The following is a 24182-nucleotide window of genomic DNA, read 5'->3' as shown; positions in this document are numbered from 1 at the left end:
CTATCAAACTACAACCCAGAACCCATGAATCTCGAAGACAATCGTATAAAAATGTAGCTTATGAGGGGTGACAGTGGGATTGGGAAAGCCATAAGGACCACACTCCACTTTGTCTAGTTTATGGATGGATGAGTAGAAAAATAAGGGAAGGAAACAAACAAACAGACAAAGGTACCCAGTGTTCTTTTTTACTTTAATTGCTCTTTTTCATTTTAATTATTGTTATTTTTGTGTGTGTGCTAATGAAGGTGTCAGGGATTGATTTAGGTGATGAATGTACAACTATGTAATGGTACTGTGAACAATCGAATGTACGATTTGTTTTGTATGACTGCGTGGTATGTGAATATATCTCAATAAAATGAAGATTAAAAAAAAAACAAAAAAACAAAAAACCAACTAACAATTGTCCCCATGAATGGAAGCCATCAAACTTTAGCCAATCTTCCCAGCCTCCTCCTCCTGCTGTTCCAAAGGCTGTATCCTTTTCTCCAGGCCCCCCTGAAACCACAGACATAGCCATGATCTGCCAGGCCTCCACACTGCTGAATGTGCTGTTCCCTCTGCTCTCCCTCCTTTCATTCCTGGTGAAGTCGGTGTATTCTGGGTCAGGTCCTACCCCTCTGGGAAACCCTCCTGATTCCCTCCACAGAGTTGTCACTTGTCTTCTCTGCCCCCACTGTTTTGGTTTGCTAATGCTACCATTTTGCTAAACACCAGAAATGGATTGGCTTTTATAAAGGGGTTTATTTGGCTACACAGTTACTGTCTTAAGGCCATAAGGTGTCCAAGGTAAGTCATCAACAATCGGGTACCTTCACTGGAGGATGGCCAATGGTGTCTGGAAAACCTCTGTTAACTGGGAAGGCACGTGGCTGGAGTCTGCTTGCTCCCAGGTTGTGTTTCAAAATGACATTCTCCAAAATGTTGCTCTCGGGGTGTTTTGTTCTCTCTTAGCTGCAGCTCCTCTTCAAAATGTCACTGTCAGTTGCTCTCCAAAATGTCACCCACAGCTGCACTGAGTTCCTTCTGTTTGTCAGCTCATTTATATGACTCCAGTGATTTAATTCAGACCCAACCTGAATGGGTAGGGTAACACCTCCTTGGAAATTATCCAATCAAAGTCATCGCCCACAGTTGGGTGGGTCAAATATCCATGGAAACATCCAATCAAAAGGTCACAGCCTAATAAAAAAGATTAATCAATCTGCCCCCACAAGATTGCATCAAAGATAATGGCGTTTTGGGAGCCATAATACATCCAAACTGGCACACCCCACATTTTAGCAACTGCATTGAAGTTATTCTCCCAAGGGAAAGTTGTTGCCTTGGTTTTATAAATCCAAGTGTCTGACTGACTTGCATACAGTAGGTGCTCTGGAAGTGTTTTCTGAAGGCAGGAAGAAAGGAATAAATGATTCTAAAGAACAAATGAACCAAGAGCATCAGCCTTCCTGTCCTCGACCCTCTCCTTTGTTGCCTGTTTCTGGCCGAGGTCAGGGATCTTATATGATGCCATGTTTGATGGCACCTATTTGTTGTTGGAGAAGACAAATATTGAGGCTTTTAGGTAACCAGAGAGTTGCAGGCAGAAGATAGAATGAAATGGGACACCTGAGTTTAAATGACCCTTCAGCAGAAGGAGCACTGGGCAGCCCTGCCCTCGGCTCTGAGCGGCTGCAGGCCACTGGTAGTGATTGGCTTACTCAGTAGGCTTTGTCAGCAGAGTTTTCCTCCTAGTTTTGTGGAAGGATCTGTCTTAGTTTCCGAAGGCTGCCATGATAAGGTACCACAAACCAGGTGGCTTAAAGCAACAGAGAGGCCTTGTTTCAGTCTTGGAGGCCAGAAATGTGAAATCAAGTGTCATCTGGGCCGTGCTGCCTCTGAAGTCCAAAGGGAACAGTCTGTTCCCTGCCTCTCCCCTGGCTTCTGGCCACGGCTGTCCAGCAGTCCATGGTGTGCTCTGTCTCAGTCATCACGTGCCCTTCTCCCCTCTGTCTGCATCCAAATTTCATCTTCTTATAAAGACACCAGCTTATTGGATTAAGAACCGACGCCCCCCCAAACACTCCAGGATGACACATTTTCATTTGCCTGACTGAATCCATGAAACCCTATTTCCAAATAAGGTCCCCTTCTGAGGGACTGTGGATTAGCAATTCAACATCTCTTTTGTGGGGACTGAATTCAATCCATACCAGGATCCAATAACGTTATCTTCTACCATTCAAAATCTATTTCCTTTGAGATTAAACTGTTTCGTACATAAGATTTCCATTAAACCAAAATACTATACCTCAGGGCACTTTTTTTTTCCCCTTTTAATTTTGAAAATTTCAATAAACAAAAACTTGGAGAGGGTAATAAAATGAAGAAAAATAGAGCTTACTAAAGCAAATTGTGTAGATCTTCTGAAGGAAAGTTCCTTCAGAGTCTGTCCTTGATGGAAGGGCCTGGGCCTTGGCAATTATTTAGCTGGGTTCCACTTGATGAGTTTAGATTTCTCAACCAAGTTTTATTCAAGAACACGGATAACATCTGCTTGCTTTAAAAAAATTCTGGCCATTTGGCAAAGTCTCTGGGGTCTTCGAATGTTTGCTTTAACACATTTTTATTGGCACGTGGCTTCTTTTCCTTACGGCTAATGCTCTTGTGACTATTTCTTCTGCAGCTGTGGTGCTCCCATTCAAGTGTCAGAGGTGAAGTTGCTGTCCTTTTCATCGGGGCAGCTAACTGTTTTCCTCCCGACGGAGGTGAAATCCATAGGCACAGAGGAGGACCGCGTCCTGCCTCTCCAAGAACTAGCCATGCGGAACCTGTATCATACCCACCACAGGCTGTGGAAAGGTACGTGGCCTCTCCACGAAGGGGAGAGTTCTAATATTGTACCCACACTTATCACTTTAGCATCTCCTACAGACACAGAGAAGCATATATTAAAACATGGTCGTCCGTGACAAAGGACAGTGGTTAAAAGTGCAACTCTAATGAAAATTTTCAAAAATTGATTGTGATGATAAAGCATAACTATACAATGGTACTGTGAACAATTGACTGTACACTGTGGCTGATTGTATGGCATGTGAATATAACTCAAACTGAATTTTTAAAAAAGTGCAACTCTGTGGTTTAAATGCAGAAAATTAGTGATTAGAAACATGTAGTTGGTTGCAATAAAAGTCTGGGTAGAGACTTTGTTCAGTAGGAAAAAAATTTGTAAAGGTCTCATCCCTAAAGCAAATTTGGATACCTCTTCCAGCAAAGCAAGTTTTTGCTTTGCAGCCTCCTCACATCTCAGAAATTTATATACATTGAGAAGAAGAAATATTGGGGGACTTAGTCAGTGCTGCCACAGCATGACAGCTTTTGCTTTGGAAAGGATTCGTCAGGGTGGAAGTTTCATAGGTGCTGTGGGGTGGATATCTGAGATGCTTTAAGAAAACGCCAGGCAATTTTAATAAGAAAAATATATTTCAGGTATTTTTAAAACTGCTAGATTTTTTTTGCCTTTGCTTAAAGACAAAGACATCTGACATTAACCTTCTAGGAATGTCTAGTACAAAGTTATTAAGTTGTTTTTTAAAATTAACAGAAAATTATAGTTGTTCACCTATGAATAAATTACATTTTGCTAAATGATTACTGAGGAGTCCAAACAGATACAAAAGATAAGAAGATAACTCAAATTTCCTTCCAAAGGTCAATTGAGTTTTTAGGTTTAACCTTTTTATGACCATTTTCTCTCTCTCTCCTGGATGTTTATCATCAACAGTAAACCAGGGTACATTTGTGCTCAAGATGGGCTGGGCCACTGGGATGTTTTGCTTTAAACATCTCTTTTGTGTATCTCAGGCTAAAGCTGGGAAGGAATCACCCTATTTTGATTAATGACTACTCATGGAGCGAGACAAGGCAAAGGCTTGATTTCATTATTTTTTCATCTTCTTTGTTTTCCCATCAGTGTTTCTCCCTTTTCATTCTTTTAAATAAATATGATTTAGCTTGATTGATGTTTGACTAATCCTAAATGCTCAGTCGATTTAGTGAAGAACTTAATCAAAGGCAGTTTTAGTGCTCAGTCCCAGTCCTTTTTTTTTTTTTTTATTCTCTCTTGTAGAAGTTTTCAAAACCCTCTCTGGGTAAATTGATGCCTTTTTGATCTTTGTTCTTGAAGAATATTTGATCTTATTCTTTCCTTGCCTTTAACCTCAGGACAGCTTCTGGTTGCTTTTAAAAGAATAGATAAGTGGTTTCTTTTTGTATCAAAAATGTAAAAACCGTCTTTCATTTCCAAGTAGTGTTAGATTTTTATTCTATGCCTATCAGATAAGAATTTTCAACATGCAGTAACTTTTAACTAACTTGAACTTATTTGGTAACAAAGAGAAATATGGTAAGAAGCCCAGTTTGAGATCAGTCTTATAATTCCTGCCTTTACTACATGCAACTTGTCTCAGTAGCAGGCCTACATGGTGAAAATGCACAGCAGCTTGGGGGTGGAGGTGGACTAGGTGTGGAAGAGAGAGGCTGAATTTAAGTATGCCCCTTTGGGGATCTAAGGATACCCTTATCCCTTAAAAAGAGAAACAAAGATATCTCAGAAGAGTCGTAGCCTCTCTGTTTATTCTCCACAGGGGTGGGGTCTTTTGAGAAATTTGGGGCCTGGGTTAATTAATTCAGGCATCTCTAGGTAGCGGCTTCAGAAACATCCCAGCCACACATACCACCAACTAACACAAGTCTTGTACTTCTGACTAGCGTTCATTCTTTCCACCATGTTTACTTTAGCCTGCAAAATTCTAGTCTTTTCCATTATAACGTCTTAGGTTATATCCTTCAATTTCCAACCTTTCGGGTGATTTTCTATAACAGAACAAGTGAAGCAAGTGAAAGTCCTCAAAGTACTTCAGAGGAGAATTGTTTTGTCTTTGTAATAGCCTAACAAATAAATCTGAGTTTTCTATTAAAAAAAAAAAAGAAGCAACCCAGTTTGAGGAAACCTGGTTTCTGATTCATGAGCATGATTTTCTCTTATCTTCCAGATTTGAACTTTCTGTCTCCAATCTCGCTACCCAGAAGTCTCCTGGAGCTGCTGCACTGCCCCCTGGGGCACTGTCACCGCTGCAGCGAGCCCATGTTTACGATTGTCTACCCCAAGCTCTTTCCCTTGAGAGAGACGCCGATGGCAGGGCTGCACCAGGGGTAATCAGGCCTGCGTGGGCCCCGGGGTTTCTACCTGGGCAGGGGGTGGGGAGTGTGCATGGCAGCATGGCTAACTTAGCAGCTTTAAACAGGCCACAGTGTGTCTCCTGAGCTGCATCTTAAATGAGATAAGTGCTCAAATTCAGCACTGCAAGAAAACTGGGCTTCCATTTTCATTAGTGAATTTTTTGGTCATATACAGAACGGTTCTATTATATGCATTAGTTAAAGTAGCCCATTCTTTGTGGAGTTTTTTCCTTGCTATTCCCTCATTCACAGTAGTCTTTGGGCAATAAACAATGCCAGAAAAAGGAGAAGAAGGAAAAAAAATACTTCTTATGTAATGGGACGCGCCCAACCCTTCTATTTAATTGGCGTCGCTAACTGAAAGAGTGTGTAGCTGAACAGTCTGTGTGTGTGTGTGTGTGTGTTTCTGTTTTTAATTTCTACCCCTTTCAAATGGCATTTGCTTGCCACTCTATTTCTTGGCACAAAGCCTTGAATTTCCTATGAGTGTTCACTAAGTAATACCCCCATGCTGGTAGTTTCAAAAAAAGAATACCAGACAATTAGAAATAGGACATAAAATGAAAAATCCACCATTAGCACAACCTTGGCTTAAGGATGTTCTAAATTCAGGTTTTTCCAGGTTTTCAAATTTTAATTATATCTGCATTTTTAAAAGTTAAAAAAAGTACCGTAATACTTCTTGCCCATTGAATATGGTATTTTGGGTGAGTAGATTTTTCACATAACTGAAGCTTATGACCCCTGTTCAGTGTCAAGAATCATTTCAAGTCTAACCCTATTTACAGAAACCTTTCCACAATTTTGTTTCCCTCCCTGGTTTCTGAATCACTGCAAAGAACTCATTGTGACACAGTATCAAGAATGGGGACATTGGCACCCCAGCAGGCCTAGCCCTTTGGCTGTGAGAGGGGGGCAACGTTATCACCCACACTGAGTGTCACCCTGGACATCACCGGCCTGCAGGGCAAGGCGGGAGAGGATTAGCAGATGCAGGAAGTCAAACCCCTGGCACATCATAGGTATTCTTCGGATGGTAGACGCCTTTGCCAGCTTCTCTACCCTCGCTTCCCCAATCCTGTGCCGAATTATCCCATTTTGTTACACTTTCAGTTCCTGTTTCAACTTTCTGTATTTTTAATGGCTTCTGCTTTACTGTGTGGGAAGGAGCTCCCTCCAAACCTTTCTAATTTGCTACTTCTAATCCTGAGCGGTCAGATAACCAAATTTTGTGGAATTGCATTTAAATTAAATTAAACTTGCTTTTTATCATGGTAATTCATCCGTGAGAAAAGTAGTAGATGTTTCAAATGAAGTCATTTTTGTTACTATGAATGAAATTTGGGGAATTTACTCAGTCTTTGCATTTTTGAATTATTGTTACTTGTTTCCCAGCTACAACCTGGAAAGTCGGTGTGAATAATCTTATATTGTCTCAGAACATAAATGTAATAGTATTAATTTAATAAACTGAGTATGTCAAGTACATAGGACTTAGGCAGTGCCTTTTTGACAAGCAAAGCCAGAAGTACCTGTGTTTATAGCAGAAATGAAATGTCAAAATATAAACGTGGCTCTCTGTGGTGAGTTAATGCTAGGGTCTGAAATTGAGAGTTTGTGGCTTTCATTTGGTTCACCAGTCCGGACTCCTTCCCATGTTGCCATGGAGATTGTATTAAAAGCATTGACTTCACTTTCTACCATGGTCTTTAGAATAGTTTCTTCTGTAACTGAAAAACAAGTACTTGACTCCAATGAAAATGAAATCAATATTTTTTTAATGTTCTAGACTAAAAGGTCTTAATAATATTATTTTTTAAGTTTTCTAAAATATTCAGTTCTGTGTACATTGCTTGTCATAAAATAATACATTGTTATCAGTCAATTTCTAAATCATTGTGGCCATCTGGCATTATTCTAAAAGAGAACATATTGAATATTCTTCTAAAATATCAAGTTCTATAGAAGTGTGAGTTCAACCTAAATTTAACAGAGCGAAGTAAAATTATGCCAGATTACAATATTTTGCATAAACAGTAAAGTTCCAGATCTTCCAATATACATAGCACAGAAGAATGGCTAGTAAATTCATGGTTTTGACGCCTGTAGGAATAGCACTTTTTCATTAACAAAATGTATTGTTCATTTACTAAAATGAAGAACATCATTTAGGATATTGTTTATTAGTAAACTAACATGTGTCTGGCTTTTCTTGAGCATTTCTGAGTTTCACAAGTTCTTTGTTTCCCCATAAGAATTCAGGCTACCCAGTATTTTTTCAGGAGCATTCAGAAAGTCTTACTTAAACCACCAGAGAATTTTGAGGCAACAACTAAAATTGATTCTTCCTATTCTGCATGGTCATGTTTGGCCATGACACATGCTTCAGGGTGCACTCCGATTGGGGCCTGGTGACATCACTGCTTTTGTGCAGTAAGGCCCTGCAGTGGGAAGAAAAGAACATACAGGTCTTAGGGGTCAGGACACCTAACCTGGAAATTGAGCTTACTGTGCTCAGACTTTGGGCAGGTCACGTTGCTTCTCTGGGCTTCAGGTTTTCTATTTCAAAATGATGATGACAATTTCAAATTCACCCAGTTATCATAAAAATTAAGTAAGAGAATTACTGTAGAAGCACTAAAACAAAAGTCATGGTGAGTAGTTGCGCCTCCATAAATGCTAATTGAATTTGATTTCATGGAGCCAGTCTGTACCTCTAGAATTCCTTTTCAGGTGTGATGTTTTGTTATTTTAGAAATACCAACCTTTTAGTTTGTATCTTCAATATTAACAGCTAGTACTTACATAGAGTTTATGATGTGCCAGGTTTATGATGTGGTTTAGGAACCACATATCTTAATCCTACAAGGTAAGTACTATTATTAGGTTGAATCATATACCTCAGAATGTCCACGTAGTTCACCCCAATACTCTCCCCTTTCTTTATGGGAACTGAGGCACAGGACAGTTAAAAACTGGTCCAAGGTCTCATAGCAGAGCTGGGATTTGAACCCGAGTGGTCTTGCTCTAAATCTGCCTTTTAACCACTGTGCTCTACAATAGGCTACTAAGTGGATCACTATATACTATGAACAAATTTTGACACAGTACTCATAAATACAATATTAATATTATCCCTAACATTCGGAACAAGGTGCTTTTTGAAATCTGTATCTGTATAATTTTAGTGTGTGCGCTAGGAAGTCCACATGGATGTAGTTCCACTCTTAATTATGGTCACCTTGGGAGGGAAGAATGTGGAATTATAGGGGTAGTGTCAGGGGACTTCAGTTTTCACCTCTATGTACTACAGAATCATTTGAATATTTTCAGTAAGCATGCATTTTTTACAAATCCACAAAAACAATAATTTGGACAAAATAGTATAATCTAGAAGTATTAAATAAAAGCCCTTGCCTAAAATGTTACACAGTTCTAAAAAGAAAAGGAAAATTCTTATAGCAAAATTTTTGTTTTATTAAAAATATTTTTAAACAAGTTACATAAGAGTATATATAGAATGGGCCAAGTTTTGTTAAATAATTATGGATGCAAATATATATAGAGTGTGTGTGTATATATATAGTGTTTAAACATGTACATATGTATAAGTATGCATATTTATTTTCACACATACATTTAAACAAGTATATACGTAGAAAAAGTCTTGAAGGACTCACACACCGGACTAACAGTGGTTTCCTTTGAGAAGTCTTGTTGAATTTTTGTAACAAGCTGATACTGCATTAGCAATTAAAAGTATTTTTAATCATGAAAACATTGGTAGGCTAGTGGTTTCCAGTAAACAAAAAGTACTCTTCAGTTACTTCCAAATTATTCAGAAGAATTCATCCACTCATTTATTCGTTTCTCAGTCATCAAACATGCAAGGAGCGTCTGCGGCCAGCAGGGCACCGCAGTAGGTGGTGTTGCCGTGACCGAGTCATCTACAGAGCTTAGTTCTCTTGGGAATTCTCCATGGTCTTCCAGGCTAGAATGATTACATGAGGGCCTGAAGTCTGGGTTATCATTGTGCCTTGGGATAGAGATCATTTGTCAGAGGGGATGAAGTACTGTCCTACAAAGGGCTTCCCTTTGTCTTTCAGAACAACCAATGCCACCCTTCTCCAGCCCAATAATAGTATCTGGTTTTTTTTTAATAGTCTCTTCTATCTAAGTTTTACCTGGTTTAATCACTTTTTAAATGTTTCTTTACCCCCCTGCTTTCTGTGGTTTTTTACTTTGTTTTTTGGAACTAATTAATAATATCAGTGATACTGACATTATCTGCATCCTTGTATTGAGAATTTTTTATTTTCTATCAGCAAAAGCCTATTCATTGGCACACTCTCAGGGTGTGACTTATTATATTTCCCACAAGTAAAACAGTCATCAACAAATTTAAGTAAATTGTTCTTGTTTCTTCCTTATTGTATCCTTCAACAATTATGTTGTAACCATCTGCTACACGTAATGCACTGTGCTACACATAGGGTATTCAGCTATGACCCAACCACCCAATACTTGTTTTTGCATATGTAACTCTCACCGAAAGTATGGGGCATGGATCAGTCAAATAGAGAAGCAAGTGTGTAACATTAAAGCCTCTGCTTCTGCACACAGACTCTTCCCAGGAGAGACAGCCATTATTATTATATAAATATATTATTATAGAAATAATACTATTTACATAATATTGTTTATGTAATTATATAAATTATTATGTAAATATATATTTTTTTTTGGAGGAGAAAAGAATTTATTCACAATCTTGCAAGAACGGACGCACAGCCAGAAACATGGCAGGCGTGCTAATAAAAGAACATGGCGATAGTTATATCCTAACCCTAATATGCAGGTCCCTCCCCTGTTTCCCCATTGGATGTGTACTCCAGAGGTTACAGACTATCCGAGAGAGCTAACTAGCCCACCTTTGAGATTTTGAATTGTATAGCCTATCAGAGTCAGAGAGAGTTAACTAGTTTAAATTTCCTGCCCAGAGTTCCTGCCTTTGATTATACCCCATAGCCCTTTACATTCCAGTAACCCTGGTTATTTTTCCCATATAAGGAGCTGGTGCTGATTCTAGGCTTATGTCATGACTTTCTCTCTGTCTCTTTCCCTTTACCACGGAGCCTGTTTAAGCCAGTTCTGCCACCATTTTCCCTATCCCATGTTGCCTTTATGTGAAAGCTAAACTTAACCCTTTCTTACAGATTCCCTCCTCTTTCTTTTTGAACTCTTTTTAGTTTTCACATTTTAGTTTCTCAAATCTGCTAAGAGCTTTTTCACATTCCTCATCATAGGGATCTTTCTCTTTGAGGGAGGTATAGATTATTCTGCTGATATTCTTGATTAGGGCTGTTTCGATGAGTCTTTGAACTAACCCCTGGGCACATGGGATAATGTAACACCCAGCTGTGAACACTTCAGCTGAAATGATAAGGGAAGTTTAAACAGATGTTGCAATTCCTTTCCATTTCCCGAACCAATTTTCCAACCACCCCGTTAGTGGGTTATTAATGCCAGAATTTTTTTGCTGGTTCCTGAGATAAGGCTGTTAAACCTTGTAAAGCTTTGGTGATAGTTTCATCAGGTGCCATATTATTGGGGATGAACATGCAACAAGTTCCGCCAATCATAACAGAGACACCTGCTTTTCAGCTAGCATTATGTCTAGGGCCATTCTATTTTCCCATGCCATTCAGCTAGTGGCGTCTAACTGTTCTGCTATTCCTTAATGACATCCATGGTATAGTTGATAAATTTTTGCTGATTATTAATAGCCAATCCACATTTTTATTGATGGTGACCTACCAGAATAAGAACGATTCAAATCCTGCAGCCACTTGACTTTTAGCTTTAAACTCATTTGGAACTTCCTGGGAATAAATATATTATTATTATATTATTATTATATAAATACAGCAAGCAAACACAATATATTAGTAGATGATTCTCCAAAAATATATACACAAGCTTGAGATTTCATCTGATCAACTCTGCCTCCTAAATACTTTTCTTCTGGCTGGAATCTCTGTATAAGTCAAGGATATGCTTTGTGTTTTTAATAAGGCTACAGGTTTGCAAAGAAAATCCCATACTTCTTATGACTTTTGTGGGTTCAATATGTGCCAACAGCATTGTGATTAGTTTTTTTAAGGAATAGTGGTATTTCTGTATTTTAAAAGCAAGCTGAAATGTTCTTTCTTCTGCCTTGCCTATAAATATTCTCAGAGAATCTAAAGCAACAAATGTCACATCTAATGTTCTTTGTAGAATTTATCGGAATCTTTTCCTTAACTGAAGAAATTATTGCTTAGCTTAAAGTTTCTCCCTTGTAACTACCATGTCTCTGATGCCAAGGTTCTGGAATTTTAAAGGGCTTAACCAGCAGAAATCCATTGTTAAGGCAGGAGACTTCTTGGTGTACTTGTAACAGCTTGGATCATTAATGCAATAAACAGATACACTGTGTTATTAGGTGATTTTCCCAAAAGCAAATATATACACAGGCTTGGGAATTTCTGTGTAGCATAAATATGACACCTCCAGGTTACCATCTCACTCCCTTAAGTGTCCTGTAGGGGTAAGGATCACCCAATGGGCGTTATGCTTCATGAGCCAAAAATTACATCTTTGTGGATTTCAATTTTTTTGCTTAGAACCTGTATTTTTAGAAACTCAGTGGTTGTACTCCACTATGAATGATTTACGCTTTACATAATTACCTTTTTTTAAAATCAGGAGAGCAAGTGTAGTCAGCTGATCTCTAAAAATGCACTTGGATGTTGAAGATCATTTTGTGTGTGAGGCTTGTTTCAGTTGTGATTATTACATATGTGTACATCCTGGTATAGAAAATTAACTGAACTGGGGTTCTAGTCAACTTTCATTTTTTAAAAATTAGTGATAATGCAACGTATCTAATAACTGAAAAACTTATGTAATTTCCTGAATTAAGGAAAAAAATTTAAAGCAACACTTGCCTTTTCATTTTCATAAAGGTATCATTTGAAAAGCAGATCAAGTCACATTTATCAATTTTAATTTTATGGTGCATGCTTTTGTGTCCTAAGAAACCTTTCCCTACTCCAAGATTGTGAAGATGTCCTCCTGTTTACTTCTAGAAGTTTTATAGTTTTAGCTTTTTAACTTAGGTCTGCAATCCATTTCAAAGTTTTGGATATGGTGTAAAGTAGGAATCAGTGTTCTTTCTTTCCCCTCATAAAGATATTCAGTTATTGCAGCAAAATTTGTTGAAGACTCACCTTTCTCCATTGAATTACATTAGTATCTCTTTCAAAAATCAAATGCCCATAAATGTGTGGGTCTGTTTCTGGAATGTTTCTTCTGTTCAATTGATCTGTATTATATCTTTATACCAATACCTTGATTACCTGTCCTGAGTCCTGTAAATTTATAGTAAGTCTTGACACTAGGCAATGTCAGTCTTCCAGTTATGTTCTTCTTCTAGGTTGCTTTGACTATTGTAAGTCTTTTGCTTTTGCAAATAAATTTTAAAGTCAGCTGAGATTTTGCTTGCTGTTGCAGTGACTGTATAGATCAATTTAGGGAGAATGAACATCTTAACAATACTGAATATTTCCATCCGGTAACATTATTTCTCTCTCTGCTTATTTATGTCTTCTTTAATTTCTTTCAGCACTATTTTGTGGTTTTCAGTATAGAGATCTTACAAATCTTTCACTAAATTTATGCTTAAGTATTTTTATACTTTTATACTATTATGGATGTTATTTTAAATTTTTTTTATTTTCCAATTATTTGTTGCTAATATATAGAAATATAGTTGATGTTTGCATATTAACCTTATACTGTGTGGCCTGGCAAAACTCCCTAATTAGTTCTGAAAGCTTTTTTATAGATACCTTAGGATCTTCTATATAGACAATCATGCCATAAACCAATGAAATTAATTTTTATTTTTCCAGTCAAATTGGAATGCCTTTGATTTCTTTCTCTTGTCTTTTTTTTTTTTTTTTTTTTTTTGCATTGGCTGAATCTCCAGTAGAATGCTGAATGGAAATAGTAAGAGTAGACATCTGGCCTTTAATCTTAGGTGAAAAACATTCCATCTTTCACCATTAAGTATGCTGTTAGCTGTGGATTTCACATAGATGCCCTTTATGAAGTTAAAGGTTCTTTCTATTCCTGGTTGTTTAGAGTTTTTGTCATTAATGAGTGTTGTAATTTATTAAATATTTTTGTGGCATCTATTGAGATTATTATTATTTATATGAATTCATTTTGTTCCATGCATATAGGAGTATACAGATAGTCTATTCTGACAACTTTCAGTTTTGGTAAGTTGTATTTTTCAAGTGATTAGTTTATTTTGTCCAAGTTGTCAAATATTGGCATAAAACTTATTGTAGTATTTCCTTGTTATCCTTTTAATATCTGTAGACTCCAGTGATGTTTTCCATTTTATACCTGTTTTAGGTAATTTTTGTTTTTCTTTTTTTTCCTTTCTTACTCTTACTGGGTGTTTATCAATTTTATTAATAGTACAAAGAGCCAAATTTTGGCATTGTTAATTTTCTCTTTTATTTGTCTCTTTTCTGTTCCATTGATTTATGTTCTCATCTTTATTTTCTTTCATTTTAATTACTTTGGGTTTAATTTACTCTTCATTTTTGAGTTTCTCACTGTGGAAACTTAAATCATTGATTTAAAACATTTTTTTTTTCAGTATAGACATTTAAAGGTATAAATTTCCTTCAAGCATGCTCTAGCTGCATTCCACAAATTTTGATATGTTGTATATTCATTATTATTTAGTTCAAAATATTTTTGTCTTGTATTTTCTCCTCTAACCCATAAATTACTTAGAAGTGTGCTGTTAGATTTCCAGATATTTGGGACTTTTCCAGATATCTTGTTATTGCTTTCTTATTTAGTTCCATTGGGGTCAGTGACCATACTCTGTAAGATTTCCGTTTTTTGAAATTTGAGCCTTGTTTTTATGACCCAGTATGTGTTCTACCTTAAATAGCTCATGTGCACTTGAGTAGAGTTTTAAACATAACACATCTCTTGTAAACAAAATATAGTTGGCTCTTGCTCTTTTGACCAATTTAACAATGTCTGCATTTTAATTGGGGTGTTTAGTACATTTATATTTAATGTAACTGTTGATATGGCTGGGTTTAAGTCTACCATCTTGCTTTTTGTTTTCCATATGTCTTTTCTGGTCTTTCTTTGTTTCTCTGTTGTTTCTTTCCTGCCTGCCTTGGGGCTAATTTAATACTTTTTTTGCTTGGTTTTATTTTATTTTTTGACTTCTTAGCTAATCTCCTTTTATTATTATTTTAATGTTGCACTACACATCTTTAATCCTAGTTCATTTAGCAGCTATATTATACTTCTTCATACTTCACCCTTTACTGAAAGCTGTATCTTCACATTCCTAACTTGCCTCTTCCCCTTCTGCCTTACCCCTGACCCTCCCCACTTCCTTCTTCACACTTGACAAATGTAACAACCTTACAACAATATAATTACATTTTACTGCCTCCCTCCATCTTTTGTTTAATTGTTGGAATGTATATGACAATAATTTCTCATTATCTGCCTCAATCAAGTGTCTGGGTTACTGTAATAATCAAGATTGCAGATGTTATGAAATACCAGCCATATCTGAAAAAAATAGTAAGTGTCCAGATTTATTTGTTTCCCAGGTTCAGATGGCAAGAGTTCAGATGATGAGGAAATGTGTGTGTGTCTGTGTGTGTGTGTTATGTTTTAGAAAATGAATTTATCTGGAGACATTCATTAGTAATGATGATAAATAATAAAGTGAATGAATCCTGTCTGCTCTTAGGGACTTGGGGACTTGATTCTAAAGTTAAAGAAACCATAATAACACCCCCCCCACCCCAATAAAACTGTGGGGGAGCAACACTTCCAGGGTTACTTTCCCCTTCCTGGGATGGACTAGACTTGGCTGCAGCAGAGTTTCAGCTTCAGTGAACACGATCATTCTGTCAGCAGCATTCCTCCCTTGAGAACCAGGACTTCCAAACCCACTGAACCCAAAATTGTGAAAACAGAAAGCACATTTTCTTTAAGCAAGTTTATAGGTGTGGTAGTAAGAAGGGTGTTATGGATTGAATTGTGCCCCCCCAAAAGTTATGTTGCATTCCTAATCCCCAGCACCTTAGAATGTGACCTTATCTGGAAATAGTCATGACAGATGCAATTGGGCAAGTTAAAATGTAGTCTTAATATAGTAGGATGGACCCTTAATTCAGTATGACTGGTGTCCTTATAAGAAGAGGAACTCTAAACACAGAGAGACAGACATAGGGGAGAATGCCATGTACGACTGAGGCAGAGAACACCATGGGTTGCTGGCTAACTAACACCAGAAGCCAGGGGAGAGGCAGGGAACACATTGTTCTCTACAGACGTCAGAGGGAGCGTGCCCCTGCCAGCACTTTGATTTCTGATCTAGCCTCCAGAACTGTGAGACTATAAATTTCTGTTTTAAACCATCCAGTTTGTGGTACTCTGCCACAGAAGCCCCAGGAAACTAAGAAAAAGGGCCACTCCCACTTACACCCCTTGGTTCCTAGATTCTTGTATTTGTGCTGTAGGGAGAAAGCACCATATGTTGACCACCTTTAAAGCATTAATTGCATCCTGTAGGACAGCATGGCCACCTTATAGGTTGTCCCACCCATCTGGCATAGTAATTGAACCTTCAGTAGGCTCGTCTACCTTTCTTTGAGGCAAGATGTTTCTGAGTGGTTATGTACAAGGCAAGATCACTGAATTTTGGAGGCAGGAGCCTGTTGCTGTACTTCACCATAAAGTTAGTTCCTTGGTTGGTATGATGGTTTGAAGCTATATTTTCCCCAGAGAAACATGTTCTTAAATTTAGTCAATTCCTGTGGGTGTGGACCCATTATAAGTAGGACCTTTTGATGAGTCTACTTCAGTTAAGGTGTGGCCCACCTCATTCAGGATAGGTCTCTGTTCAGGACCAGACCAAGTTCATGCAATGCATGGGCTGGTGGCTGCTGCAAGACTGAAAAACACACAAGGCACGGAAGTAGACAAGATTTATTGGGATTTACAAACAGGAGGGGTTCTCTGGTGGCAGCTGTTCCAGAGGTTTAGCACGCCATGAGGAATAGGTGTCCAGGGGAAGTAATATGTGATTTTAGAACAAAGACATTCCATTTAGTATAAGAACATCAGGTCTCTAGCATAATCATTAAAGGGGCCTAAAACTTGATGTTTTACTAACATTAGTGTTTAAGACTAAGATACAATCAATGCCATTTTTACATCTGTGATTGTTGTGGGAGATTGTTTGCTTTCTTGACCTTTGTCTTGGGCTAAAGCAGGTTTGTTATGGGCCATTTAGGAGGGGGCCCAGCCGCTTAACAGGCTGCATTGACCGTAGGACAGGCATTGCATCCATGTACCACAATAACAACGTAAAAGACAACGGAATAGTCATAATCCAACATATAGGGCAGATAATCCTACAAAGAAATGCTGCCAAGGCTAAAGAAGAGAATCATACCAAGTAGAAAGGGGGTCAGTAGATAACTGGTCAATACTGTGTATGTGCTCTTGCATATGATTTAAAGCTTGTGAAATATTATGTAAGTGATCAGGAATAAATACACAACATTGTATGTTTATAAGGGCACACGTTCTGCCTTGTGCCACAGTTGGTCAGTTGAGCAGTATGGTCTAAGGTTACTGCTTCTGCTGTCAGCCATCCTATCCCATCATGTACAGCATACCCTAAAATAGGCCAGGGCTTATTTACTTCTTTCCTCACAAGGGAAAAGATGTAAGCCCAAGTCTCATTATAAGACAGTAATTGGATTTCAGTGTTAAAAGAGAAAGTCTCAGTTCAGATTTGTTGGTGTGTTGAATTCTGCCATGTCAACAGGATGTTCCACATAGTCCACTTAGCAGAAGCTGTGGTCCAGGGAAGGCCGATAGCACTCAAAGTTGGCAAGTCTGTGCAAACCCAACTGGGTTTGGTCGTGGGCATGAGTTACCACTGAAGCCCACTGAAGAAAGGTGTTTACAAGGGTGCTATGGGTGAAAAGATCTTTATGGGGAACAATAGGGGGTAAATCTTGTTTATTTAATAATACACATGCAAGAGTTCCTCTGGTAGATAGTGAGGTACCAGGCAGAGGGACATTGTCAGAGGTTTTAAATACCAGATATTCTCTTCCTGTAAATCTTGAGAGTCCTCCATTGTGACATCAATCATTAGTCTAGGTATAGGAAGGGTCCCACATAGTTATACATAAGGTTCCTATGGGAATAGGAGGCACCAGATTGGTGATAAAAGTTTTAGCATGCATTTTTTTGTATAAATTATGGCTGTATTACAATTTTGTGGATGACTTCTATTCCCCATGGGCTTAAGATTCCCAACCAGCACAGCTGCATAGGCCAGCACCAAGGCCAAAGGACCTCATTTTCCCCTGTTTGTATGGTCTGAGGCATAGGCAACAATGAATTATTATTATTCCCCCTTTCAGGCTGTAAAGTAGCTGGCCCTTTAATTTGTGTCCTTAGCACTTGCATTAGTCCTACTGTTAGCATTTCAATAGGAGCTGGGGCTGTAACTCTCAGTGTAGAGTTTAGGTGGGTTAGGACCTGATAAAGTCTTTAGTCCATTGTTGTAGGGATTTCTTATCATCTTTCAACTGTTCCTTAAGAGACCATTCATTCTTTCTGTAAGACCTGCACCTGTGGAGTTATAGGGTAGATGAAAAGTCTACATTACATGATAGTCCATTGCCCATGGTTGGATCATTTGTCCAGTGAAAGGGGTTCCCTGGTCACTGTCTATTTGCATAGGTACCCCATAGAGGGCACTTACCCTTTCTAGCAGTGTTTGGTGGCTCACTGATTAGCTTTTCCCACCAGAAAAGCTAACAGAAGTCCTGTAGCAGTATCTACCATGGTGAATACCGATGTAGTTCACTTGCCACCAGTCACTGGAGCCTGTGATCAGCCGATGTGTCCTATCTGGTGCAGTAATCTTCACAGTCATCCCAGGGAGCACAATGTGTTGCCTATAAGTTGTTGGCATGTGATGAGTAGCTGGAACTGCTGGGTTAAACACCATAAGGTTTGATACCCTCAGTGTCCACTCTTTTGATGAAGCCACTTGGTTGCCTCTTGAGTTTCAGTAATATGGCTCCGGACTTGAGGGAGGGCATCTGCCTCAATGTTCCCAGGTAGCATGTTAGGAGTGTGGGTGGGGACATGATAGACAGTTACTTTTTGTCACTGGCAGGCATCCCAGATGTCTTCCAATAACTCTTGTCCCCATAGGGGGCAACCTCTGACTGTCCATGATTCTTGTTTCCAGGTTGCCATCCAGGTCATGAGGCCTTTGTAAACAGTCCAGCTGCTGGTGCAGATAGTTAGCATGTCTCTTGGTTCATGCACTGTTACCATCCATATGGTTTTTAATTCAGCCCATTGACTGCTTTGTGTAGCACCAGTCTCCCACCATATAGTGTCAGTACAGGGTTGTACCACCATGGCTGTCCATGTGGGAGGCTGCTCACGTGTGGATCTATCAGTGTACCAAGTAGACTTGGGAATTGTTCCTGTGCCCTCTGTAGTGAATATTTCAACAGCTATCTCAGGTGCAGCAATTTTAGCTGTTGAATCTTCTACATATGACACTGGTTGTAAAATTTCATGCATCTTGGCATTAAGATGGCTGGTATTGAAAATACAGTGTTGCAACAAGTAAGCTTTCCACTTTATTAAAGTACTTAATTGTGCACTGCCAGAGTGTGGCTTATTGGCCATGTCCGTCTTCAAGATGATAGGAATTTTGTGTGTCAGACCTTCCACTTCCAATAGAGCATGATAAGCAGCACATGGTTGCTTTTCTAAGGCGCTGTATCTTAATTCTACCCCTTCCCATAATTGTGACCAGAACCCTAGGAGTACTCATTTAGAATGTTGCCTCTGCCACAAACCCCATCTGAGACCAATGTCAGTTCTAGCCACATCCAATTCATAGAGTAGATCAGGATCTACTCCCCTCAGTGCTTGTGCCAGTGCTGTTTTTGCTTTCTCAAAAGCCCTTTTTGCTTTCTCAAAAGCAGCCTGCTGGGGGTCATCCCATTCCCAGATACGACCTTTCCTAGTTAACATATTGTGGTTTTAGTATTTGAGCTAAATGGGGAATGAAATGTCTCCAATATCCTAGTAGTCCTAGAACATGCTTTAATTGCTTTGGCATATGCAACATAGGAAAACATTGTGCCTTATCAATTACTGCAGAAGGAATAATTTTTCTCCAACTTGACCATATAATACTCAAGAGTTTGACAGAACATCCAAGGCCTTGTAGGTTTTCATGATTGATTACTCATGCCCAGCTCTCAAGATGGGATATTAACATTTCTGACACATCTTTTAATTCTGAAAGGGAATCACTGGTTAACATAATATCATCCATATAATTAAATAAAGTCACAAATTTGGGTTTTCTCAATTGGCCAAGTCTTTTGCCCCTAGGTCACGGCAAATGGTCAGGCTATGTAAATAGCCTTGTGGGAGCACTGTGAAAGTCCTCTGTCATCCTTCCCAGGTGAAGGCAAAAGCAGGTTGACTTGCTTTATCTAAGGGAATACTGACAAAAGCGTTAACTAAATCTAAAAATGATAATGACATAAATGAGTGCCAATTTCTTGTAGTAAAGAGGCAATGTTTGAACCGCTGCACACAATGCTGGCATTACTTTATTTAATTTGTGGTAATCTGCTGTTATGCCCCAGGTTCCATCAGGTTTCCATACTGGCTACACAGGACTATTAAAGGAACTATGGGTTGGTATTAATATTCCCACTCTGTAGTTCCTTAATGGTTGCAGAAATCTCTTATGTCCCCCTGGGGACTTACATTGTTTAGTGGCTACAATCTTCTGAGGTTGCAGTACTTTTACCAGGTACCATTCTGCCTGCCCTTTTAAGACCACTTTCACTACTCTTCACTGGGAGCGGAATTCTCCTGTGGTAGTTTGTAATGTGGAATTTATGAGAAGATCAAGTCCTAATATATATTCATGTATAGGAGAAATATATACAATGTATTCCTAGGGGGCAGTCTCCCAATTTGCAAGATCTAATTATGCCATTTGGCTCTGATTGTCTTTCCCCCATTGCCATCTATGACCAACACAGGTCCATTAAATCAGGCTACATTTCCATAAATTGAAGTACATTCAGCCCCAGTATCCACTAGTGCCAACACTCTCTGTTGGTAGGGGACAAATAAATAGTTAATTCTACACCTGGCCTCTAATCCCTGGGGTACCCAGTTATTGCTTGTACCCGAGAGTCTTGACCCCTCCCCTATGGAAGGGAAAGGGAGCTTGCCAAGTATGCCGGTTTAAGTGTATTGTGTCCCCCAAATGCCATTATCTTTGTGGTCTTGTGGGGCAGACGTTTTGATGCTTGTTGGATTTGCTTGGAATGTGCCCCACCCAGCTGTGGGTAATGATTTTGATAAGATGTTCCCATGGAGGCATGGCCCCACCCATTTGGGGTGGGCCTTGATCAGTGGAGCCATATAAATGAGCTTACTCAGAGAGAGGGAACTCAGTGAGTGCAGCTGTGAGTGATGTTTTCAAGAGGAGCAAGCTTGCTAGAGAGGAACGTCCTGGGAGAAAGCCATTTTGAGGCCAGAGCTTTGGAGCGGACGCCGGCTGCCTTCCTAGCTAGCAGAGGTTTTCCAGACGCCATTGGCCATCCTTCGGTGAAGGTACCCGATTGCTGATGTGTTACCTTGGACGCTTTGTGGCCTTAAGACTGTAACTGTGTAGCGAAATAAACCCCTGTTTTATAAAAGCCTATCCATCTCTGGTGTTTTGCATTCTGCAGCATTAGCAAACTAGGACACCAAGTTTCAAAGGGCAGGGGGGCTCTCATGTTTTGAAAGGGTGTTTCTTAGTCGGTTTATCTTCCCCTTCAGCTGTTTGGGGACTTATTTTAGTAAATCTTTTATCTTTGCATAATTTGCTCCACAATTTAACTTAAATAGCATTTGGCTGTTTATCTCTGGTTTCTAATTCTGTCCCTTTGGTAATCAGATCAGCCCACATTTGCTTACTTGGAGACCCAATGAGGGATGTCATGTTTCTTGAGTTTTTCCCATGGCTCTTACTCCTCTTTTTCAGAGCCACTCAGATTCTTCAAGATCTGCTATGGCTTGAGCTGTTCTTGAAATGGGCTGTCCAACTAGAGGACTCAAAATGGACATGAGGGGTCCTTAAAAATGATTAGGAGCAGAGTGAAGGATGTTGTCTTTCATCCCTGCTGTAAAAGTTTCATTGTTGGGGCCTGCAAAATTCTCATATATATTGCATGTTTCATCCCAAGACCCCATAAAACATCTTGCAGTTCTTCCATAGATTGCCAGTGGGGAGTGGTATGTGGGACATCTCCCTCCTTGAACCAGGCAATGTTGCATGCAGCTATTAGCCAGGCTAACAAGCATACTGTTTCTATTTGATTTAGGGTGTCATACAGGTGCTGGTATAGGGATGGTGTGTTGTGATAGATGCTAACTTATTCATTTCCATCCCAGTTACATTACACCCTTGGATCCTGTGTCCCACGATCATAAAAGCCAATTGCATAATGACTCCCTGGTTTTCTGCCTGTAATGCTGCCCGAAGTTACCTAATTCAGCAGCAGTATAATCTTTCACGGTAATATGGAGTTTCTGCTCAAGAGGTTGTAAATTCTGAGGATCCACTCCATTAAGTCGCTCCTGCGCTATTTTTATTTTTTGCTGTAGCACTGGGTGTACTTGCTGGGGGTGGCTCCTCTTCCTCCACTTCCCATACTTATTTCTTTTCTTCCTCTTTATCATCAGGTGAAGAATCTAAGGGATTCCAAGCTTTTGGGTCCCACCCTGGATTAGTTACTATTCTCCAGGCTTGAACTTGGGGTAATTTCCAACCATGGGCACAAGCATATGTACAGGCTAAAGTTTCTAATTGATCATCCACATGACTCAAGCACTTGGTTAAGGCATCTTTCGTGACTGCTTGAGCAAGCCATGTATCCCTCTGTAATTTTTATTCCTCCTCTAGATAGTGGGATGTTGTTTCTGCCACCTGTTCTGCCTCTCTGGCCATACATAAGGCTCCTAAAAGGGGCCAGGTTATGGCCACTGCTACTTGGTGTTCTTTTTCTTTCTCCTTCTTTTTTTTTTTTTTTTTTTTTTTTTTGCTAAGATTTAGTTGTCCTGCTATCTATTGCAAAACAGTAACACCACCAGAGTTTTCAGGGTGTCCCCATATTCTCACGGCAATCCCCATCTGTCCAGGAGGGCAGCCACCTCTCCCCACATGGATAATACAGGCTACCGTGGGATTTACTCCAAGGAGTCTCCCTTCCCCAGACCCTAAACCACATGTTCACTGTTAGTACATGGAAGTGTGATTGATTTTTAAAATTTTACTATTTTTAATTGTGGTAAGGTATACTTAACATAAAAATAGTTTTAACCATTTTTAAGTGGACAACTCTGTAAGGTTAAGTACATTGACAATATCATGTAACTTTCACCACGATCTACTTCCAGACTATTTTCATCATCCCAAACCAAAACTCATACTCATTAGCAATAACTCCCAATCCCCCTCCCCTCCTCCTGGTAACCACTATTCTGCTTTCTGTCTCTGTGAATTTGCTTATTCCAAGTATTTCATATAAGAAAAATCATACATATTTGTTCTTTTGTGAGTGGCTTATTTCGTTCAACATGATGTCTTCAAGGTTCACCGATGTAGCATGTAACAGCATTCATTTCTTTTTAATGCATTGTGTAGATATACCACATTTTGTTTATCCATTTATCTTTTAATAGACATTTGGGTTGCTTCCACCTTTTGGCTGTTGTGAATGAAAGTTGGTATACAAATGTCTGTCTGAGTTCCTGCTTTCAGTTCTTTTGAGTATATATCTAGGAGTGGAATTGCTAGGTCAAATGGTAATTTTATGTCTAACTTTCTGAAGAACTGCCAAACTCATTTCCACATCAGCTGCACCATTTTACATTCCCACCAACAGTGCACTAAGGTTCCTGTTTCTCTGCATGTTCGCCAACACTTTATATTGTCTGTTTATTTTAAATATAATAGACATCATGGGTGTGAGGTGATAACTCATTGTAGTTTTCACTTGTATTTCTCTGATGGCTGATGATGCTGAGTATCTTTTCATTTGCTTATTAGCCATTTATATGTCTTCTTTGGAGAAATGTCTGTTCAGATCCTTGGTCCATTTTTTAATTGTGTTGCCTTTTTATCATGGAGCTGTGGGAGTTCATTATTTATTCCGGATGTTAAACCCATTCTGTCAGTTGTCATTTCACTATCTTGATATTGTCCTTTGATACACAGAAGTTTCTTTTTAATGTTTGTGATTTATTTTTGTATGTTGATCTTGTATCCTGCAACCATGTTGAACTCACTTATTAGTTCTAGCTGGGTTTTTGTAGATTCCTTGGGATTTTCTACATAGACAAGTCATCAGCAGATGAGAACAGTTTTATGTCTTCCTTTCTAAGTTATATGCCTTATTGCAGTGGTTAAAACTCCAGCACTCTTACGCACAATTTAGACAACCCTTTTTAGGTTCTAAAGAATTGGGGTAGCTGGTGGTGGATACCTGAAACTATCAAACTACAACCCAGAACCCATGAATCTCGAAGACAATCGTATAAAAATGTAGCTTATGAGGGGTGACAGTGGGATTGGGAAAGCCATAAGGACCGCACTCCACTTTGTCTAGTTTATGGATGGATGAGTAGAAAAATAGGGGAAGGAAACAAACAAACAGACAGACAAAGGTACCCAGTGTTCTTTTTTACTTCAGTTGTTCTTTTTCACTCTAATTATTATTCTT

General features: G+C 39.0%; 1 protein-coding gene across 5 annotated transcripts in view; it reads left to right on the top strand.

Annotated features, from left to right (window-relative positions):
- The window catches only part of LRRC28 (leucine rich repeat containing 28), a 190259-nt gene that overhangs the window by 147837 nt on the left and 18240 nt on the right, over window positions 1-24182 (top strand). For all 5 annotated transcript variants that reach the window (XM_037832926.1, XM_037832925.1, XM_037832922.1 and 2 more), the window contains 2 exons: window positions 2672-2847; window positions 5043-5202. In XM_037832926.1, coding sequence (XP_037688854.1) covers window positions 2672-2847; window positions 5043-5202 — 336 coding nt within the window. The remainder of the gene's footprint in view (window positions 1-2671; window positions 2848-5042; window positions 5203-24182) is intronic.

This window comes from Choloepus didactylus, chromosome 4 (genome assembly GCF_015220235.1).
Source record: "Choloepus didactylus isolate mChoDid1 chromosome 4, mChoDid1.pri, whole genome shotgun sequence".
Lineage (NCBI taxonomy): Eukaryota > Metazoa > Chordata > Mammalia > Pilosa > Megalonychidae > Choloepus > Choloepus didactylus.
The sequence above is the reverse complement of the archived record's forward strand: the minus strand, read 5'-3'. Positions and strand labels throughout refer to the sequence as shown.